Source organism: Patagioenas fasciata, chromosome 8 (assembly GCF_037038585.1).
Source record: "Patagioenas fasciata isolate bPatFas1 chromosome 8, bPatFas1.hap1, whole genome shotgun sequence".
NCBI classification, from domain to species: domain Eukaryota; kingdom Metazoa; phylum Chordata; class Aves; order Columbiformes; family Columbidae; genus Patagioenas; species Patagioenas fasciata.
The window spans coordinates 38343334-38367395 of record NC_092527.1 but is presented as its reverse complement, the minus strand read 5'-3'; the positions used below and the strand labels follow the sequence as shown (position 1 = coordinate 38367395).

The 24062-nt window shown below is 39.1% G+C and overlaps 1 protein-coding gene across 10 annotated transcripts in view; it reads right to left on the bottom strand.

Moving 5' to 3' along the window:
* PLEKHA1 (pleckstrin homology domain containing A1) overlaps positions 1-22504 on the bottom strand; it is a 37847-nt gene extending 15343 nt beyond the window's left edge. For 4 of the 10 annotated variants that reach the window (XR_011740359.1, XM_065843466.2, XM_065843465.2 and 1 more), the window contains exons 1-5: positions 22343-22502; positions 7790-7950; positions 4458-4514; positions 2921-2966; positions 888-985 (exon numbers count right to left, since the gene is read on the bottom strand). Coding sequence is in view for 9 of the 10 variants with exons in the window: in XM_065843466.2 (XP_065699538.1) it covers positions 888-985; positions 2921-2966; positions 4458-4514; positions 7790-7930 (342 nt within the window). In the remaining variant the exon portion in view is untranslated. Of the gene's footprint in view, positions 1-887; positions 986-2920; positions 2967-4457; positions 4515-7789; positions 7951-22027; positions 22253-22342 lie in introns of those variants that run through there. The other 6 variants (XM_065843463.2, XM_071812220.1, XM_071812222.1 and 3 more) reach the window with 5 other exon arrangements.
* Positions 22505-24062: the final 1558 nt, after the last annotated feature.

The following is a 24062-nucleotide window of genomic DNA, read 5'->3' as shown; positions in this document are numbered from 1 at the left end:
GCTTTCAGACTAAGTTCTGATTCGATGCAATTAATTATTTCACTATTTCTTGAATTGCAAACAATTCAAGCCTGGTTGTGCACCCTCGTTATGAAAACCCAAGTGAGAGGCCTTTGTGTTTGTGGTGTTTTGTTTTGTTTTTTAATTTATTATTAGTAGTAATGTTTTTATAATTCCAAATAAAGGCTTACATTAAAATAATGCAAACAACTAATGGAAGCATCCTTATATAATCTAAACATGAGAAAGTTACTGACAACAAATAGGAACATGTGCACCCATGCTCAAAGCCCCTTCTTTTGTAAGGGTATGTTCTCAAAACAGTTCATGTCATCACTTCCCCAAAAGCGGAGACAAAACAAAACCAGAACTTCTGCCTCCTGAAAAGACTGAGGTTTTACATGGGGTTTTCTGTCATGTGATAGCAAGCTGTCCTGGTACAAACCAGAAAAGTAATTTAACACTTACCAGAACAATGCATTAATATTTCTTTGAGTATTGAAATCAGGAGAGAGCCTTGGGAACATAGCATATGATTGCTCATTATTTTAGTGATACTCCCAGATGTATGTGTAAGTTTTCATTGCTTGCAAGTGTCTTCTGGATATTTCAATTAATATTAAATGTGTATGATTAATTATAAAATATTAGAAACGATCACATGTTGTAATGAAAGATTTTTTTCCAACTTCCAAAGCAAGAGGTAAAATGAACTCAAGTTTAGGGTGAGTTCTGTACAGTTTCTCCAAGACTCAGAAAGTCAATCCAAGACTTGTTTGTAGAGATAAAAACACTATTCTGGCATAAAAACTGGAGGCAAAGGTTACATTTAAGCACCTTGAGAGAGTCACTGTTTAAAAGAATCACTAAACAACTACAGCACTTACTGTGATTTTGGTAGCTTTGTTCAGAACATTTACCCATTCAACTAGGTCCTGCTGATCATTGGCTTGTAGAAAGTATTTTCTCATCCCTGCATTCATAACTGTTAAAGATGATTACAAAAAAGTTAACAACACTGAAATTTAAGAGCAAACGTAACAGCATCATAAAAACATTTGATTTCAGATGGAAAATCCAGTTCAGGTTTTCTGCTGCCCTTCTTTTTAATATGTCATCTTAAGATACATGCATCCATTCGACAAGCTTGCTTTATTCTAAAAAAACCCCTCTTTTTTGCTTCATATAGAATTTGTTAAATCATTATTATCACATACAAATAACGCCTTGAATTTTGTCAGAGTTCTCTACAGCCCCATTTCCCTTTTCTCAGTTTCCTCAAGCAACTACGTTTTACACTTGGGGACTTGTACAATTTCTGCTTTCAATGCTCTGACCAGTATTCGTTATTCTTTGCAACAAACTCATTGACACAACCATGATCACCAACTTGTTTTTATTTGTGAAAAAAACAGTAGTGATTACTGAGGACATGATGCTCAGGATGAAACACTTTAGAACAGAACACAAAACTTCATTTCGCTTTAGTGACTTGGCAGAGAAAGTACATTTTTAGGCAGTTTATATATCTACCTAGCCACACCGAGCATACCTTTATCCAAAAAGGAAAAACATTCTGCATAACAGAAGAAATACCATGGCCAGGTACTTCAAAAACTCTAAGAACTTCTCTTGAAATTAGTTTTAAAGTGAACAGCGACTAAAACCTTCCCAGCACTCTGAAGATTGCAGCTCAAGTCTGAACAGATTTCATTACCCTATACCTATGTGGACCCTGGAGAAAATAAGTTTGGCACCTCTGCTCTATACATAACAGAACAAACAGTTCTTCAGATCAGCATTAACAGCAAACACATGTCAGAAACAGATATTTTTACTCTTCTATCACCTTTCTCCCCAAAGTGGATGGTTTGAAGCAAACGTTATTAGATGCAAATGTACATTCAAAATACAGAACAGTAAAATGAGCTGACTGAAACAATAACCCTTGGTATTCAAATACGACAATAAATATCCATTTTTCCTCTAATGCATCAAAACTGCTTTAAATCTGAAACATTTAAAGCTTTCAGCCAGCACCTTGGATCATTATGACTTTTTAGAGCCAACCTACTAACAAGAGAAACTTTACAAGTGATGAAGACAAAGTGCTCCACACGTGCATGTGCAGAGGAATCAGTAGATGGCACTGAACTGACATGGGAGGAACCGCTCTGGAATCCCTGAGGTGATTTATCAGCCTGTTCAACACTGCACATGTCAAAGGACACCTTAATAAACGTCATCAAACCTTCAGGCCTTTTCAGTAGCTTCATCTGAGCTAAAATTCTTGCGTGAATGCAGCCATAAAGAATGGTTACTCATAACCAGAGCAGAGGCCGAGTCCAGTCTCTACACATACTTCTGTGAATGCCAATTGCTTGTCAAAAATATCTGGAATTTTGGTAAAGTTCTGGAAAAACTACTTGTAAGAAAAATCTACAAGCTCTACTCAAGTTTAAACAAGTTTAGGTATCAATAAACCTAGAAGGTATCCCAAGCAAATTATTTTTCTTCAGTGCAGCAACAGAGGATGAAGTTTAGCGCAAGAACATTGCCTGACAGTATTTTTAGACCAATTTAACTAACTCTTTTATCGGTAACACAGATTTAAGTAGTTAAATTACTTGTCTTCATAGCTAACAGGCATGCAGTGTTTCTGAAAACAGCGACTGTTTTTGATTAGCTTATTAATGGCCCAAAAATTTCAAGCATCTGAAGAACAGCTCTCACCTACTCCTCATGAAGCTGCAACATGAAAAGCCACAAAAATACCTTATGCAGAAGCCAACATTTCCCTTGTACTCAAGAAGAAAAAATACACTACCAGCCGTATCAAGTAACAGAACTGAAGAACATTATGTTTGTTTCCAATTTCTGAAGAACATACTTGATGCACGTGCCACATGCAAGAACTCACCGAAACAGAATTCCGCCTTTGGCCTCAGCTTAGTTGCATCACTAACCTGGTAGGGAAATTAAGATTATAAATGTCATTGTGTATAAAAGATACATCAGATATCACATTTTCCCCCCTCTTTCAAGCAGCTAAATTTGAAGATTAGCAGCATAGCAAGCTTGTTAGGCATAAATATGTACAGATATAACAAAAAATACTATATAAAATTCAGTTCAAGACATGCAAGCTATGGTAAGGAGACAGCTTAAGTCGCATGCTCCTATTCCTTAAGTTTAAGGATTCATTGCCAGATGAATGTTGAAATCTGAAAACATAACACTTCTACTTGCATTTTAAAGTTACATATCTCAACTGAATTAAAAATTTATGGACATTTCATATTGTCAAAGACACCAGTTGCATTTTGGTTCGTTAATACGAAAAGCACAAGAGCCACTTTTCATCAGGAGTCTCTAAAACGTTGCAGAGTTGGAGGAGGAGGGCGGGGTGCCCTGTTTTGAGAGGCGCTGCCGTTTTTACATTGTAGAGCGTTTCTAGCTGGGATGGGAAGAAGGCAAAGCAGTCTCTCGCATCTCTTACATCAAAAACAACTACTACATAACCAGACGAACTATGGAAAAATAAGTAGAGCCTCCCCACAGCGCACTTGAACTGCCTTGGAAGGTGAGAAGGCACAGCTGCCCCCCCGCTCCCTTTAAAAGGGAGATACCAAGCTTAGAATTTCTAAGACAACAACGGAGAGGTTTAGGGCAAAGCAAGCACAGAAGGAAACCAGGAAGGACATAAGCAGGTCTCCACAGACATTCCTCTATATAACCAGCATGAATGGTACCTTTTACAGGAATAATAATAAAAAAATAAAATAAATTTAAAAAAAACCCACACCAAACAAACAAACCAACCAAACAAAAAACCCACACACAAACAAAGCAAACCAACACCAAACTAAGGAAGGCAGGAAGATGCAGTATGACTACAAAAGCAAAAGAAGGATGAGAAATGAGCAGAAAGAAAAGGTAAATTATTTTTTATCCACTTATGTGCTACAAATTTAACCATGGAGGTTTCCTTATTGAGAGTTTTCTTCCAGACACGTTTGGAAGCAAGTGTATGCAGAGTCTCACGAACTAAGTGCTTTCTACATCTTTGTGCTGTTCTGTCTATTGAAGATCATTACTACTTGAGGATTATCACACCCAAAGACTTCTCTTCCACTTCATAAAGGGCCTGTCTATTCTCCAACTGGAATTCAAACACTCAAAAAGTGAAATACACAGTTCAGAATCATTAATTTTCATTACAAAGAGCTGCCATTTGAAATCACAAACCTAGACAACACTGTAATTAGTCTGTTCTTATTTTAATCTGATACTACTGAAGTGGTTGTAAACGCTTCTCTAAAATTCAGGAGTAGCACACAAGCAAAAAGTGTTTTGCAAAGTGCTACATAAAAGGCATTTAAAAGTGTCTAAAGTCAAGGTCTTCTTGGCAGTTATCACCAAAATTTAGCAACAAGCGTCTTAATATATTGTCTTACCTTTGAAATATAGGTAAGTTTAATAACTCCAACAGGTGGAGACCCAGAGGGAAGATTCTGAAACAAATAGTATGTTACAAAGTGAAACTAGTTTATTCTCATATCAATGTTTACACCTAAAAAGCAAATAATTGAACTCCCCAAACCAAAAGAAAATCCTACATGTTTTAATAGACAATACACAATGTATGCTCGAAACAGGATCTAAACTACTTGTTTACTATACACACATCTGTTAACCAACTAAAAACAGAAAGACTGCAAGAAACAATACAAACAGTGATTGTTTCAGGGGTTTATGTATTTTACTAGAGGAAAAAGGATTCTTGCAGGTCTGCATCCAGGAAATCCGGAAAGAATACTTTTTCCTTAACAGATGTTGGCGTCTTGTGCATTTTGACCAGGGCAGGCGGAAGGGACAAGAAGTGACATTCGGCTGTTACGTCAGATACTTCAAAGGCCGTCTCATGTATTTTCCAAAATGGATTGAAAAATCATAGTCTTATTTAACAGTAACCTTATTAAAGGGAAAGACCATGATACATCCTAAAGTTGCAGGTAAGCCTAAGTATCATTACAATCCAAAAATGAGCTGGTTTTTTTGACATCCTTGCTTAAAACATTAGTCTTAACATTTATATTACTACTCACAAACAGCCAGTAGCCTAGAAATACAGCATTTAAAGAACTGAGCACCACAAAACATGGTTTAACTTTTTTATTAACTGTTTCTGCTGAAAGTCTTCCTCATTTTATTCCTTTAAATAAAGTGTTGTTTTCCATATACTTTTTCCCATCACAATTTTTCCTTTCAAAATGGCCCTTGATGTTACACATCACAACAAGGAGCCTCATGCTACTCAGAGCCAGAGGGACAGACAAATAATTGGTTTATACTCCATTTATACTTCAAAGGAAAGAAGTAGGTTAGGTTTACTATAGCCCGGTAACACTGAAATTTAATTAAAAAAGTCTTTGCATTCTGCCCAAATAAATAAATTTAAGTTCTACTTGATCAGAATGATTTTGATCCCAGCACACACCAGTTTTACAATTTTTATGGTAGAATAATAACAATGTGTGGTTAATGGTGGACTTAAAAAGACTTTATTTGAAGAGCTGAACTGATTTTTACAGATACCAACAGCACCTTATCAGCAAAGGGCCCAGAGAAGTTCTGCACACACCACAGACTCATCCTGAATGAAGTTTCATCACTTCAAAGATTAAGAATGGTCTCCACACAGCAGATCTATAAAAACTCTGTTGTTATTCAAAACTAAAGCAGTGCAAGCAAATCAAGAAGCTTCACCTTGACTCTTGCAAGGTATCCTTTCATTTCTGCATGAATGGTAGCATTAAAAATAAAAGAAAGTCTAAACTAAAAATTCTAAGAGGTGTGCACTACAAATATCATTACAGAATCCCAGAATGTCAGGGGTTGGAAGGGACCTGGAAAGCTCATCCAGTGCAATCCCCCATGGAGCAGGAACACCCAGCTGAGGTTCCACAGGAAGGTGTCCAGGCGGGTTTGAATGTCTGCAGAGTAGGAGACTCCACAACCTTCCTGGGCAGCCTGGGCCAGGCTCTGCCACCCTCACCATAAAGAAGTTTCTTCTCAAATTTAAGCGGAACCTCCTGTATTCCAGTTTGAACCCATTACCCCTTGTCCTATCATCGGTTGTTACCAAGAAGAGTCTGGCTCCATCCTCCTGACACTCACCCTTTCCATATTGATCCCCATGAGTGAGTCACCCCTCAGTCTCCTCTTCTCCAGCTCCAGCGCCCCAGCTCCCTCAGCCTTTCCTCATAGGGGAGATGCTCCACTCCCTTCAGCATCTTTGTTGCCCTGCGCTAGACTCTCTCCAGCAGTTCCCTGTCCTTCTGGAACTGAGGGGTCCAGAACTGGACACAATATTCCAGGTGTGGTCTCACCAGGGCAGAGCAGAGGGGCAGGAGAACCTCTCTGACCTACTGACTACCCCTTTCTAATCCACCCCAGGTATCATTGGCCTTCCTGGCCACAAGGGTCCAGTGCTGGCTCATGCTCCTCCTGCTGTCCACCAGGACCCCCAGGTCCCTTTCCCCTACACTCCTCTCTAATAGGTCATTCCCCAACTTGTACTGGAATCTGGGGTTGTTCCTGCCCAGATGCAACACTCTACACTTGCCCTTGTTATATTTCATTAAATTTTTCCCTGCCCAACTCTCCAGCCTGTCCAGGTCTCTGGGTGGCATCACAGCCTCTGGCGTGTCAGCCACTCCTCCCAGGTTGGTGTCATCAGCAAACCTGCTGATAGTACACTCTATTCCCTCGTCCAAATCACTGATGAATATGTTGAACAATGTATATTAGTCTTAATATTTCTTCTTTCTCCTCACTGAGAACTGCTAAATGCTTCAGTCACGAGTCACACTCATTGAGCTGTGCACGGGTTACATTTTTTTTTTTGGTTGGTTCCTGTGAACAGTAAAACTTGTGCATTTTAACTCTGGTCTTCCTGGCAGCAGGGTACAGGAATATTCTTCTGGCGGGCTGTTTTCAGCTGACCTAGATGCAGTGACACCTATGCTAGAAAATACATGGATGCATGCACATTATAGAAGTAATTTTTATATAAAAAATGCTGTCCATCATGATGGATACAGGCTTTCCTCATCCAGATACTACTCACACTGTATTGAAACTGCAAGCATCATTAGATATCACTTCTCAATGACTGATTCTGTTGAGGTAAAGTAATATAACACAGCTAACTGACCCATGCAATGCAAGGAAAACCACACACTTCCACATAAAATTAGGGGTGAATTAAAAGGCCCATGGAGGGAAACTAGGATGTGATTCAGCTCATCTGGTTGTATTATTCAGCACCACCTGGTGCCTGCACGAACCTGCACTACATGCTCAAGACATTTGATAGAAAATAAATATAGTACATCGTGATTCATAGCTAATGACCAATTTGTACATGGGATCAAATTCAGATTCCCATCTCATCCCTGAAGCTCCTGTCAATACATAGATTCCATATGTTGGCAATTAACTGATGTTAAAGTTGTTTTTAATGTTTTACTAGTAAGTGCAATTGGTAATGCTTTAAATAGAAACATGAACTGTAGTTTTTTTCTTTAAAATACTGCATATATTAGCAAAGAAGAAACACTGATTTCCAATTATTTCATTTACATAACTAATTTTTTGCCTCTTGGCTTCCAGGTCCATAAGCTAATATTAAACCAAATTTCTCTTAAGTGAATTAGTTAAAAACAAACCCAAAAAAAGCAGGAAATTGATAGAAGCCAGAAAACTATTGCCAAGAACATCTCACCTGCGGGTTATCCATGTACCACACCAGACTGTCTTCTCGTGTGTCCAGAATGAAGTACCGCCGCAGAAACTTCCCACTATTCTCATTTTCTTCAATATCTAGGAAACCACAAATGCGATTCTGACGATCCACATAAGGCATTGCTGACCCTGAACATCACACTGCAGAATAAAAAGCATACAAGTTAAGCGAAGTTCCTTATTACTAATTTTAAGCCTGCCCTGCACCTCCCCGTGACATTTTCAGCAGTTTCAGCCCATCGCTTAAAGAGGTTTCTAGAGAAGAATAAGCGAAGCGCAGCTGTTTCGCCCACTGCCACTGAAATTTTAGATAGGTCTTTCTTACTACTTTGAAGCATATCCTTAGGATATCTAACCCCCTAGGTGCAAAGATACATGCGGTAAAGAGCCGATGAACATTAAGATAAGATTTAATGAGATCACTAAAGAATAATCCAAGATTGTTCTCCACAAGCTGCACAAAGTTGAGATAAAGCTCAGTTTCCACTTCCTTCTTTGACATTGCCTTTCATGGTCAAGAAAGGATCTTCGTCAGCATGTCCAACAGAATTTTTCATATTTTGCTTAGGCAAATTCAGCAAAGTCTTTTAGAAATGTTGTTCACGTTTCTCTTTTTTCCTACAAAAGAACTTGACGTCTAACAATGTCTACGAACAGACGTCTTTGCATCCCTATGTATTAAACAGTCAAAAAGAAGTTGTAATGTACCACAGAGATGTGAACACACTTGCTAGCCCCAAATTGAAGTCCTCAGTATTCACGTGGTACTAAGTTTGAGCATGGTAGGCTTTCTTTTTTTTTTATTTTGATGGTGGTTGTGTTTATTTTACCTTTTTTTCCCTTTAAAACAAAAATCTCTGTACTGCTGACCACCTATTGCCTTTTGCCTGCTTCACCTTTTATGGCTCCATCTTGTTGCAGGTTATTGCATCACTTTTTTGCTTCCTTTTTAAGTTTTTAGGGCCCGTCATTGTACCTGAAGAGCCAGCCTTGTAAGACTAAAGATACATTTGCATACACATCTAAAAACGGCAATAAAGCAATATTTAAATACGATAAAAATCAGGTCGATACCAATCTTTCCCAGAGGAGGAACTAAACACTTCGGTTTTCTTTACATTTAGTTACAGAACTCAGAAATACTGCGTATTCAAAATTATTAGTGTTAACATGAGACACAGAAAGTATAAGTACGTCACAGTTTTCATTAAGGTTTTCCAGCTTTCACTATGCGATATGGGAATTTGTTTTTAATATTGATTGAAACTGTTTCCCTTTACCATTTCCTTGCTTAAAGTTAGTTGATTTAAATACACTTGCACACACACAATGAAACAGACACTTGATAACTATCTGTATCTAGCTATTGATAACCATATATCATGTTTTACTGTGGTGTAAGTACATTTTAAAGTGTTTGTTTTGGGTAATCAGATATACAGACAAGCCTATGTTTATTTGGGGGATCAGATATACCAATATGTAGCTATATGTTTGTATTTGCAGCTGTCTTTGTGTATGACTAATTAGAATACTAGCCAGATTTTGCTTCAACCACTTTGAGAAACCATTTTAAAAAAACCTATTATCATTATTCTGAGATCATACTAGAAGAATTTCTAGTAAACAGTTTAAAGTCATTTAATTCCATCTGTAAAGTAACAAACTGACTTCTGCTCAACACCAAACCAACCTCCCGGTGCCAACTCAAGTCCGATCCACTAATTCCAGCATCAGGGACCAGATCTAACAAACTCAATTCAGCAGTAGTTGCAAAAAGCTGAAGAGACTGAAATATCACAGCGATGACAGACTATTCAAGATTTTAGCTTACATTAAAAATAAAAACTAAAATATAGAAAACCCCAAACCAAACAACAACATCAAAACCCCAAAGCAACAAACTATTGAATTCTTAAGTTGATACTCATTTTTGTATCTAACAAAGTTAACACACTTGTTTAAGACGCAAGGTATTTTCCATACAGCTGCAAGGACATGAAGTGGGTATAAGCCTTATGTTAAGAGCTTGACTGATTTCTTCTTTCCACCTCCAAAAAGTAAAAGACTCTCCACATTTCAGGTACGCAGTGATGGTTTAAAACTTCAAAGGCACAGGTTTGTTCTTCAATAAAGTATCAAAATTTCCTAAGGTAATCTCTATTTTATTAGTGTGCGTCTCCCAATTTAAAGGTCACAGGTTTAAGCCAACTTCTTTAACCGAATCGTAATTAACAGCAAAAACAAACACTTGCACACACTATGAGACGTCATAATAGTACCAAATATTCATCAGTAATTTGCTCAGGATCACTTTACAGCGAAGTAACACATCTGTAGCTACGGGTAAGCTTAAGGGTGACTTATCCTCTAAATTACACCTCTAAGCAGACAGAATGTGGCAACACATTTTCATTTAAATTAATTTGAAAATGTGCCATTTACCACTATCGTCCTCAATTGGGCCAGGTGGTCCCTCAACAAAATACACAGCACTTCCAGGGCACAATTTCAGCTTAATACCAACAGTTTCTGAAGCGCAGAAATGCCTTGTGCCTAAAAAAAGCAAGTATTGGTGGCTGGTTTCCTGTGTGAGCAGGTTTAAGCCGAGTTCTCTGCAGATGTGAAGAAAACGAAACCAGGAAAACTCGTTTGTGAAACAAGATACAAATTGATTAAGAATCCTTGAATAAAACCAACCCAATGTTAAAGTATCTATATTTCAAATAAATCTTTATGAAAACCAAAAAGGATACCCATAATACTTTATTATGAGCATACAATCAATACTTTAATATTTTTTAAAATATTTTTTACAGGGCAAAAGACAAAATTCAGAAACTTTCTCTTATTCGTCAATATACCAATTTTCACAGAAAAAAAAACCTAAATTCATACAGGTTTTCTATCTCAAAGTACTGCTACCTAATTTCTAGCCTACAAAATGATACTATTTGTGGTTCCTTCGTCCTCTGATGAAAATACAGGGTGAACTATCATTTATTTATAATTTCATGTTGTATAACTGCTATTTTCTTCAGATTGGTTGGAAACTCCTCATGGGTTTACTGACATCTACCAGACTGGTGCTCTTGAAGACTTTATGATAAAATAATAAAATCAAATAATGAAATCAAACATGAAATCATGCGATTGTTTCCGGTGTTAAAAGTCTGCTTCCATTATATTACACCCTGGCAAGATTCCACTGTAAATTAATACCAACTCTATTCAGCATTCATTAACCAACCACAATTTGTAGCACACTCACAAAAATCAATTTGTGCCTTTCTTCTAGTTACTAAAGCAACTGAACACACATGACAAAACTACCTTTACAACACCCTTCCTGGTAACTCCAGACAGACCAAAAAAGCAACAAAGACAGAATGACCACATTACTTCTAAAACTTCATAAAAGGAATTAAAGAACTCCAACACTAATTCCTCAGCATATGAAATGTGGCTGGAATATCACCAGCCTAACAGTTCACCACAACTTCAATTTCAAAGTGTCTTCAGAATATGGATGCTGTCTTAAATAGATAGGATTTATTTTTAATTAAATTATTGTTTCAGGCAATTATAAAATAAACATCTCCAGATCTGTTTGTTTTACAGCCCTTATTACATGTCCACTTATTTTCTGCAGCAGGATCTGCAGCACGAAACAGTGTAATAATAATTCTGCCCACTTTTAGAATCAAATATTATAAAAAGATTGAGTTCTTACAGAGAAAAGCTGAAGGCATCAAACCTGTAACAGATAACATAAAACTTCATTTTATTTTGCCTTCCCAGAATGGAAGGACTGGGGAGGGAGGAGATGTGGGTCAACGCCATAGTGCTACTTCAGAATAAATATCCCTGTGACCCATTTCCTCTTGGTTCTCACCATAATCCATCAAAACCTCAAATCTTTTTGAAAACCCATTCTGTGGAATATTTTAACACTCATATGTAAGAATTCAGAAAACTCCCTAAAATTCCTTTTTGGAGGGCTGTGTTCTAATCCAAACAGGACACCTTGCTTATTTTTGAAGCCTTACATCCCTCTTTCCAGTGGCGGTGTACTAATTTAAGTAGGTACACACCTCATCAGCCCAGCTTCTCTCAGATTTCCCCTCTCGCTGCTCCTTCCTCCTGGGTGTAGCACACACCAACATTCCTCAACATTGATATCACAAACTGAAGGCCGCCTGGGCACCACTATAAATAAAAATCACACATCACCTTCTCCCAGTTAAATGCATGACTGCACAACTAGAACCTGCAGAGCCACACAAGGATCTTGTTTCACCATTTATAACACACTGCTGAAACTCTCCTACATGAATTTATATTCTTATTTCCATACCAGCACCTGCTCCTGAGTTCACCTCCTCTGTAGTTCGGTTGCAGGCTCTATATCTTCAAGTACAAAGTCTGTACTATACAGACTATTAAAGTGGCACGCAAGGTAACATTTCTACTGCCCACTCTCTCATTTGATTGCCACAAGCAGGCACAAACCACAGACTGCTGGCTCTACCAGAGAAAGTGGAACTTTGTATGAATAAAAAGACCATGCAACAGGCTTTGCACTATCCACAGGAAAGCTTAAGAAAAACAGCAAGACAAGCACTGCTCCTTATTGCCTTCTAGCTTTATTTTACCTGTGTTTTCCCCAAGCTCTGCATATAATTTTATTGTTTTTATTTATTTAATTCAAACTAACACTTTACTTGCTGCTCTATTAGCATATGGACACTTTCAGCTTTGAATTTAACTTACCACAGGAAATGACTTTGGGGTCCTTTTTCTCTTAGCTAAGATTAAGAAACATACATTACTACTGATTCACCTCTATGAAAGGATGAACAACATTCCTAAGAATACACTTGATAAATTTAAAATGATGCCATGAGTCATGCCCAGCCCTCCTCCCCACATCCCTTTTTAAGCTCTACTATTATATTTACACCAGCTCCATCACCACAAAGGGAAGTTAAGCAGCATCCCCAGCAACCTCCAGCCCTTCCTGCAGTTCCAGCACAGCTTAATTATCGAGTGCTCTTGCTTTTGCCTAAGCAATTACTATCTTGCTGTAAATCAGCTGTTCCCCAGTTGGTCATCTCTTTTACTGGCTATTCACTCCATTTACTGACTCCCAAGGGTGAGGGATGAGTTCACACTGTCCTGCTTAGACCTTGAAGAACACCGCAAGGAAAGCTTTCCTTCTCGCACACATCTAGGAGAATAAAGAAGAGAGGGGGGAAGAAAAACTCAACCCTGAGACAACCAGCTCAGAACCGCCTCTGAAAACAAGCCACATAGATCTTCCAGGGCAGTTGTTCAAACTTTATTTTCAACCCCTTGAAAACCTTCCAGTAGAAGCAGATCACCATATAGATAATTTAAGCCAAGAGACAACATCTCCGCTCATCTTTCGCAAACTCCTTAAAGCCACAATTTTGTAAATACCCAAAACAGGACAGAAAAACACTGATTGAGGAGCTGGGGAGATGACTTGGGTACAATTCTGATGACATGACAGGCGAAGATAATTTAGGATTGGCTGTCTCAAAATGAGATACTGAGCTTTTCTATTTCCCAGCGATCCTTCACTGATCCATTTTTGTTCTGGAGCACACAACAGACACTGTATTCCTCTGTTAAACGCAGAAAACTTGATTTGCTAGAAGCTTATGAAACTATTAGCAGCATTTTAATCACATATACAAATGAGAACTGGAAGCCTCAGGGACACGCTGTCCCCTAGATTTAGATTCCCCCTCTAAAGTGATCAAGAAGAAAGAAAAATGCAGCTGCAAAAGGCCTCTATTCACCTGGAAGAGAATTCCTAAGCATAAGAAGTTAATCTTCAAAATTAAAAAGCGTGAAATAACCACCAGTAGCATTTACCTCTCCCATCCCTGATCACAATATGAGGCATACGAAACAATACACCCTCCTCCCAGTACCTAATCCAACTGCCAGCCAGGCCACAATATAGAAGAATCATCATCTGTGCTGATGAATCATCTAATAAAACCTTCACTCTTATCTTGCATTTAAGTCTTAGTCATCTTTCTGTCTTCAAAACACATCTGATGTCCTGTTTTCTAGCAGACTTGTTAAATCAGGGTGATCCAGCTATTCTCTCTTTTCCAGCAGACCTCAGTAAATCAAATAACTTCAACTTTATTCCATACTATTTTAATTGACCCTCAAAATGCACTGAGCTAAAGCAAATAAAAGGAAGCATCTTGTGCAATGAGGTCATTATAAAAGACACTCTTGAAATGTATCAATTAATAACTTCAGTGATAACTAGCTTAAAAAGCAATAAAGCAAAAGAAAGTTAAAGAGCAAAAGAACATGTTCAATAACACAAGGTTTTCACAACAGTCAGAAGTACAGTTTTCATCACTTCATATTAAGTCCAGGCAATAAAAGTTACTCAAACTGAGATATAACCAGAGATGAGTAGAACAGAGGAAAGCAAAACATAGGCACACTAATTCCCTTTGAGTTCTCTCACACAATCCTAAAAAAAAAAAAATTAAAAGCTTATTAATTTCAGTTACAGGGTAGTTAAAATGCTTAATAATGAAGGTTCAGAGTTCATTATTATTGACAATTATTTTGAATGTCATTATTACGGGCATTTTCAAAATTTTAAATAATATGTAAAACTCCAAATATGACAAGTTATTGAAAATGCTTACATGCACTAGTCTATAAAAACTGTTCCTTTCATGACAACTAAACCAAATTAAAAATTAAGCAGGGAATAAGCACATTACTTATTGGGATTATCTATTATTACTAGTTACTCATTAGTAAAATAATTGTTTAATTTCAATTACTAGTACCTGGTTGGCCATTTTTTGAGCCAGTGTTGCCAAGTGTCACTCTGAGTCCTGGGTACAAACTCCCTGGCACAAACAAACAGACTTTCTTCCCACAAAATACTCACACACAAAAAGAAGCCAGCTGGTTAGGAAACCAACAAGTTGAAAATATCTTCCTCAGTTTTCTCAGAGTACTCTTACATTGTTGAAGAAATAACAGCATGCACATAAGAGTGTGTTAATTATTTTTTTAGTACATTCAAAATTAATTTATCTGTCTCACTAGCACCAAAACGTTGTGCTGAAAACATTGGGTAGAAGCCAAACAGAGGGAAACTTGAGAGCATTGTGGTAGTAAAAGATCCAAAGGCGAGTTCCAAATTTAAATGTAAGAATATCACACTCAGACTAATTCCATTAAACTGTATATACTTAAGACACAACAAAGCCAGCTCTGAATAGCTGAACACCTGGAAACTGTGATTTCACATTACAGATGTCTACTAGCAGCACAGCGTATTTATTACAGGCCAGCTAAACACAAGTTTAAGATAACATTTAACAATCTGGTTTACAATTATATTTTTTAATGCTCACAACCAAAGTGTGGAGTCTAACAAGGACTGTAAATAAATGATTTTTGAGTTCTTTTAAAGTATCAAATAATGAAAAGAACACTATCAGGTAAATATTTAATTTGACTCTTTTTAAAAACAGAAAAGGATTAAATGAAAACAAAGCACACAAAGCAGCAACTGATTACCCAATCTGATTTTATAGATCTAATTTAGCAAACTCAATGCAGACTAAAAAAATGCAATGGTTCGTCTACATTAATACTCTGGGAGGGAAAAATTGTTGCCATTAAGATCTCACTTCACTGTTATTTTAATACTATGGGACTTTCCTGTGCAGATGATGTTCAGTTCATTGCATAAGCCACCATGTTGGCCAAAATACCTGCTACTGTGTGTGATATCTCCTCCAGAATCTACCTTACTTATCAATCACACTACACAAGGATTCCAAGCTATTAGCACTAATCTCGGAGCTCTTCAGTAAGCACAAGTTTAGCCAAAGTTCCTTAGAACGAACAAGGTTTTGTCTGTCTTATGTAAGTGAACCAATATTCATTTACAGAACATATACCAGCTCCTGTTTACCATGTGAGGGGAGAAAATTAAGCTCCCATCAAACAGCGAGGTTTTCAAGTCATGACCTCCCTCTTGTCTTTTTTACACTCCTTAAATTAAGAAAATGGAATTCCACTCCGGCATATTTAATAAAAGTCTCACCTGACACATAGAGAAAATATCTAATATTTTATATTAGACAAGTTTATCTGCTCTGATAGGTTTTGTAGCACAGTGCCAGCATGCTAACACTTCACTTGAAGCACACACTTCACTATAACTTCTCCCAAAATTCATTTCCAGCAGCCTTCCTCCTTGGAAGCAAGCTGTGAGCTCCTTGCATCAGGTACAGCCCATCCCTTGCTGCTGACCTTCTTCCTTACCCTCTTATTTGTGCAACGACACAAATACCAGTTTACTGCACAGCTGTTGCTCTGCATTCACGCTGGTGTTTCTCCAAGGGTAAATTATGGAGAATAACAATGCTCCACCTACAGAGTAATCCAAATTCTACCAGGAAGTCATCAGGCTCCTGGCACTTTGCAGGATCGCTGCCTGGCTATAGGCAGCGAGGCGGAAATACTCTAAAAAAGAACTACAAGGCCTGCGTATGTGCAACAACATGCCTGGAAATCCTGGACTTACCAGAGTAAGCAAGAGACCGGTTTTCAACATGCTGTCCCACAAGAAGGGAACAAATGGAGCTCCCCAAGAAATCCTGCTCCTCCACCGGTAAAATCAGGTAACCAGGACAAATTAGCAAGACAGTATAAATGACAACATCTACAGGGAATCTGATTTAAGGAAAAAAAAAGGTTAATAGAAAAAAGAAACTAAAACCAAAGCCTGAAGTCCTGAATAAGCAGGAACACTTCTGAAGCAAGAACATCCTTGAAGCACCACTACATACCTTTGCAGCACTAATGCACGTACAGGCATCGAGTCTACTATAGAAATCACTCAGATGAATTATTAGTACAGCCTAAGTTTCCATTTATTACTATACGCCTCCCTAAAGAGTTAACCAATATATTTAACAACATCTTTTGAAGTGCAGTTTTAAGAGGACTGCTTGCTCTTACAACAAACCTGACATGTAACTGTTTTAGCACTTAACAGAAAAACATCTAATTAAGTCACTAGTCTGAACAAGTTCAAACAAATTTTCTTGGACATGGGATGTAAATGTGGTGGGTACCAAGGCAGCCATGGAGAGCATACACATCAAAACAGTTACATATTAAACTAATGAATTTATCACCTATATTTATCACCAGTATAGAGAGACTGTTCCTGGGAGTGTTGACTCTCAACAATGAGAACACATTTGCAAAGCTTGTAATTGCTGTCTAGTTTACATTTTCAGATTATAACAATGACAATACCATCTTATATTTACACTAGAAGGATTTTAAATCCAAAATGCTTTTAGCTCTATAAAATTACTGAAGACACTGTTTTTTTAGAGGTGGCTGCAAATTCTTTTCCCCCTTGTGGGAGTGGGCAGGTAGAGAAGCTATCTTTTCTCAATCTCTTTCACATGAAAAGTTAATAAATCAGACTGAATTTAAGAGATTCCACCTATCATGCCACAGAAAAAATGAACAAAATTAACAGCCACAAAATTTGGATGTAACGGTTAGATAGAATTAAAACCATTTTCCAAAGAAAAGCACAGTTGACAGAGGAATGCAGTTTTGCTATTGTTCCCTGTGTGGCAGAATCACAGAAGAGATTTGCCTGGTTCATTCAAGTATTTTAAGCACTGTTTTTATAGCTTGTTAAACAAACAAAGCAATGCAGTGCTCCTTCAAGTTTTAAGACTTGCTTTCTCTGTTTTTAACTGATCCAAGAGATTTCCAGTCAAAACTCCCCCTCCCCCCCGCCTTTTTTATGATTTTACCCTTTCTGCCTGGAGCCTACTCCAGCTTTTACCCTGGCCAGTCTCTCCCAGCTCTCCCTCCTTGCACAAGCAAGTTATGTGCCCCACGTTACTACCGCCCCTGAACACATCCAAACCTGACTGACGTACCCTTGTAACACTTCTGCGAGGCCGAGAGCTGCTCCTGCTCCGCAGTTTCACTATAAGAACAGAGGGACAGAGAAGCAGCTTGTCCCAGGCCGCACAGGAAGATTTTGGCAACACACTGAGCTGAACCTGTTTCCCAAATCCCAGAGCAGCAACCTCACCGTCAAATCACCTTTCTTCCACATAAAATACCTGGAACTATTCAGATTTTCAAGGCACAGGCATATGTTCAAACCTGAAAACTGTTTAAACTGTTGAATGCCACAAATGTCTACCAGACCTGCAACTCCCTACTCGTGCAGATAACATCTGTTAAAAGTGGCTTATACAGTTCTGCACCAGAAAGCTTAATAAGTTCCTTCTCCAAGATTAAAGAAACACCTACACATTCTAGATGCTTCTGCAAGTCCCTGGAGGGAGAAAATGCTGCTTAGTGCTGAGACAATGAACCAAGCTTCCTTCCTCAACAGCAACAAAACCCTGCTGTTTTACCTTGTACTAACAGGAAAGCGTTATTTATAAAACTGAGCCATATACAAATATGTATCTAAATGTTTCTCAAAGTTTGGCTACAGTGTGTATCCAGATGACCTCAGATTTACAAATTTTCAAAGTCCTAATTTGAGATCAGTGTAAGAATAGAAAAAAATTTTGAAACACCTCGGCCATATCTTGTATTCAAATTCATTTCAGTCATTCTGTGCACCGAAGAGTAACTTCAAAACCTGAACTTGAACCTTACTTGTTACTCTGACCTCTTCAACTGGCAGTTTTTTTAAAGCAGCTACATTATTTCTATATGCCAGATAAGGTCACTAGAATGTTGGTATTTATGTTTCTTATATAGTTTTATAAAGCACTGAGAGCAATGCTTCTAGAAAGGTCTCCTTGCACTTGGGTTCAAAACCAAAGGAACACATGTAGCAAGTGTTGTATTTTTTGTCTCATTTGTTTCCTGGTGATAGCTACAGCACTTGCTCCACTTTGTAAAAATGCTTTATCCTAAAGTCAGTTACCTAAATTTCCATATTTTGGCACTGAAGTGAGTTACTATCCTATATTTTCATGTAACTATACAACTGCACAATGGTTTATTTGGCTCCAAACCCCGGTAAATATTTTCTAAGAATGTTTCTATTGTTCATAATTATCAGGGGAAAAAAAATCTTGCAAGAAATATACACGCTCTTGTATCACAAGCCATTGTTTAGCCAAACACTGACCTACAGCTGGGTACAAGTGCACAGCACAGCTTGCAAGGAAACTTCTCACTTATAATATGTGCTCACCTCCCAATGCTGCTGGTTTGCTGCATTTTGAAGTAACTACATTTACCATTACAATTGTCAGTTTAAATTGCCAGGCACATTTAGTAATAAAGACACCGATGGAATTCTAAATCTACTAAAATAGATTAAGAATCTTGCAGGCCTGGCCGTTTGGGCCATGTTCAACGCTTCACTGGAGACTGTGTTAAAAGTAGAGAGCTGTTCACATTTCAGTGTTGTCCTCAAGATCTTTCTAATCTGTTACAGTCAATAAAAACTGACTTTTGCACTTCTTCTCTTCTACACCAACCCTCTGACATCCAGTCAGCCTTCATTATTTCTGCTGATACAGCTCCCTTGCCTTCTGAAATAAGCCACAGCTACCTGGAAAAACCAAGGCCTTTTCCTGCCTTGAGGTCTTCTCATATGTAATAAGTGTTTTCCTCATTTCCCACACGTGTTTCTGTCCTCTGTCACTCAGCTACTACTCCTGAGGAAGAATAAGTACAGGGGGAAAGGAGGAAAAGCATAAAGATGCTTCCTACTTTCTTCATACACTGGTTCTTCTTCATCTATTCTCTAATTTATAGAAAAGCATCTGCTTTGCTGAAACATTTAAACACTACAGAGACCCACTGTGCATCTTTTTCCTGATTTGCACCCTTGAAACGCACAGCTATACAATGGAACATAAGGCCAACTGTAGTTAAAACAAACAGAAACAGCTTAAGAAGACAGATTTCATCTTTAGAATTTACTAATTTTCTACACTAAAGAAATAAAATCACAGCATTTAGTAACTCTGAAAAGAACACAAGAAAATCACACAAAGTTTTACTTTTTATGCAAGGCTGTTTCCAGCGGTCCAGTGTTCAGTAATATCTAGGATACACAAATCCCACCACGTATTATGTCTTGAACGATCACTTTCTGCAGCACCAGTGGTTATTTATCCCTACACTAAAAGGTTCTTCTCCAAATATCCACCAGGCTAAGAATCTCTCTCTACCATGAGAGATTTCAGCCCATTTTTAACACTTACTCATGTGACAAACAGGTAAATGCCACTTCTACACTTCTCTGCTTTACATACCTGACAGTTTCATGTATTGTTACTTGTGTGACATTCTCATGTAAAAATAACAACGAGAAGTAGAAGACAAGACTGCAGGGACCTAAAAGTCAACTCCACTGTTAAGATTTACTAGAATGCAGTGAGCACCTTGCAAATTTATTCAACATGGAGCTTCATGAGAACAAGTGATAAAACTTCAGGAAGTCTTTTTATATATAATTAGATGTATAGACCTTCTCAGGGACTACTCAATTTGCTTTAAAGTTGCACCTGTAACTCTGTTGTGAAATAAGCTGATACAAGACATCACACTTCATAACTACTTTCAAATCAGAAGTATTAAAAAACTACATCCTTAAAAGTGTGGCATAGTAAATTCACTAAGACAAAGTAACTCATCATAGAGCAACCAGATAAAGTTGCCATGTACAGCTCTATCTCAGGAAAAATTGTGTTTGTGCTGCATCATAATGAACACAGCCCAAGTGTAAAAGGGAAGTGGGCAAACCAAATTAAAAATTAAAAAAATAAAAAGACCCAACAAAACAAAAAAAGCCCAAACAAACAAAACACAAAAAAACCTCAACACAAAACCAAAATGAACCCTGCTGGATTCAACAGGGAGAAGCCATTCCTGGCACCTCATGGGCCCAAACTGCGTGATCAAATATGGCTTTGTCTTCCAGTGTCGTGTGTGGGGCTGGGTAACGAGAAGAGAAAATGTAACTTTACAGACATTACAGCCTCTTTTACTAAAGCAAGCAATTTGTCAGAAGGCAACAAAAAGCCCGATGCGATTCAGCTTATTATATGCAGGAATGTCTAGTAGTAGTACTAGGCTTCCATAAAAAGGTGAAGCATGGAGAGATCAAGCTCCTAAGAATCTTAAAAAATAAAAAAGTAATTCTCCCTCTCAGCTTTACATAGGTAAGGAACACCATTTTGTACATGCCTAATTCATAATGCTCAGCCTAACAAATTAATAAACGTTTCCGCACTTGAAGAAAAACTGTATTTTTGCTTGTTTATAAACTATCATAGCACATTCATTAGTGAAAATTAATTTTTTAGAAAAGGCCTCAAAACAGGAACTTGTTCCCAAGAGAAATTATTGTCCTCTTAATGTTACTTTGCAAACATTTTATGCAACAACATAATGCCTTTTATGATGGTTATGCATTAGTTACACCTAAGAGAACTGCACAATACATGAAGCATTTAAATGTGTGTTAAGTTAGCAGCGTGACAAATGCCTATCTGGAATTTTCCATGTACTAAAACCTGCAAATTTGACAATATTAGTTACCGTTTAATGTTCATTTATAGTCAAGTTATCCATTTAAAGACACTTGAATCAGCAAATAACCAGCCCAGGTTAGAACTAAGCTCGAACACAACTCAGAGTTGCAGGTTTGTATCGCTGGCACAGCCAACAGCTTTCCAAAAAGAGCCTTCTCCAAAATCAGCGCCTTCCAAAGGTAAATCACAGAATCACAGAACGTCAGGGATTGGAAGGGACCTAGAAAGATCATCTAGTCCAATCCCCCTGCCAGAGCACAAACACCTAGATGAGGTTACATAGTTCCACAGAACCACTGTTCGCTGTCCCAATCACACTGGGCTCTCCTTGAGGCAGCAACTGGAGGTTTCAGTAGCAAAGGCGAGCCCAGCCCAGCAAGGCCTGGCTTTGGCAGGCGGGTGCTAGGGGAGCCCACACCCTCCCAGGCACCATCACTGCAGAGCTCTGCCCAGATAACATCGCTGCTTCCCATCGTGCTCAAACAGCGAAGTTGAGAAGGGTAGAGAAGAAAAAAAATAATAATAATAATAAAATTAGGAAAAAAAAAAAGAGACGAGTAATGAGATCATCGTCTTACCTGTGGGGATGTGACAGAGCCCTGACTGCTCTACCAGGGCAATTACGACCCGGAGGTGACACACGGGGAGAGCCTCCACGCCAAGGCGGTGGCTTCCCGGGAAAAACGAAGGAAAAGGAGCGAGGAAAAGCGCGGAGCGGCTGCAGCTGCACAAAGGCAGAAGCGTCAGGGCTCAGGACAGCGCCCTGCCCCGCAAACACCGAGCCGGCACGGAAGGAAGAGCATCAACCAGGCGCCTGTGCCGCGCCGGGCCGGCCCCGCCGCCTCAGCCCCCGGCCCCGCCTCAGCGCCCCCGCCCCGGCCCGCGCCACTTACTGGAGTTCAGGGCAGTCCGGGAGCCCCCGTGAGGAGAGCCGGGACCCGCCGCCTCCTGCCGCGCTCCCCTCCCGGCCCGGCCGGGCTCGTCCCTTTCCCGTCCCGCCCGCTGCTCCCTCCGAGGAAACTTCGCCGCCTCCCGCCGCCACCGAGCTCGGCGACACCGCCGAGGCCCCCGCCCCGCCGTGCGCATGCGCGGCAGCACCGCCTGCCGGGCGAGCGGGCACGGGCGCCGCGGTGCCTTCTGGGATTTGTAGTGCGGCGGGGGAGGTGCCGGCGGGGCGAGGCGCTGCGCCGCAATGCATGACGGGAGTTGTAGTCCGGGCCGTGGCGTGCCTGGACTTGACAGGGGGGAAAGTCACCCCCCAGCCCTTACACCGATACATCTCACACGGTTTTGATATTAAATTTAATGCAGAGGGTGCAGCTAAAAGGAATTAGCGGTTTGGACGTGTGGAGGTTCTTTCCCCCACACTCCTCCCTGGCTCAGGTGCTGCCTCAGACTGTTCCGAAGCCTCTGGTCACTGTGGTTCTAATGGTCATTTCCAGAAATTATATTTAACCAATTTTAACAGTAATTCTCTTCTAAGCATGTACTACATTTACACAAAAATGCTTAGTGTTTTCCAAAATAGCAATACAGATTTTTTTTTTTCCTAGCTTAAAGCCGTGATATCCCTAAAAATAGAAATCATTTGAACTGCGCCGCTGCGTGTAAATAACATTTTTGTTTTGAGTTGGCATTTAACAGCCGTGCTCAAGGGTGAAACAAAGCTGTGACGGGAGCACAACAACAATAAGGCTGCAGTCAGCGCACACAATGCTGCACTATCCCCATGGCAACTTTTTCCTCCCAAACCCCAGCCCGGCCACAGCTGCACCGGCCACAACCTTTTCAATCTGGACTCCATTCACAATTATTCATACTTTTTTTTTTTTTTAAATGATTTTCACTTAACAGTTGTTTTACTGAAGTCAATGTAAGACAATTAACAGTGGCCAGCACTGCCTCCCTCCCCGTGATGTGACATTTCTCATGCTGACAGAACTACCATGACGGCTCGTTAAATGACGGCAGGATGTGGCCTGACATTGCACCGAGCGGGGAACAGCCCTTTTGCAAAACCATTGTGCCCTTTTTGCCACCAAAAAGCCGTGCAATTAAAAGGCGTTTCATAATGCATGTGCAGAATGAAAACCATTCTGCAAGTACTTTCTCCAGCCTCCCAAATGAGGTTTGAATAACCATGCGTTGTGATAACAAGACTCAAGATGATTGCATTTAAAAGGGGGAATATATTATACTGCAATCGGGTAGCAAACCTCATATTGTAGTTTTTTGGATTTTCTCCCTTGTGAGATGTCCTAATTCTTCCCATGTTTGCAATTTAGTGAGAAGACAATCAGATATATAAAAAAGTGTCTTTGCTTAAGCTGAGATAGAAACTTTTCAAAATAGCCAAATTCCGTAAGTTGCACTGTTCACAAAAGCATGAAATAGTCACATGAAATATGCATGTGGGGAAACAAAACATGCAGAGCGTGTCCATTGATCAGTGTGAGATGGAGAACTCAGATGCCACTGATGTAGCTTTTCCCCCAAAAATTATGCAGACAGTGGAAATGAGTCCAATGGGCTACATGTCTCCACGCTAAACCATTTAGGTGTCCGTCTTTCATGTCCAAGACAAACTTATGTGTGTGGAAACATAAATAAAGT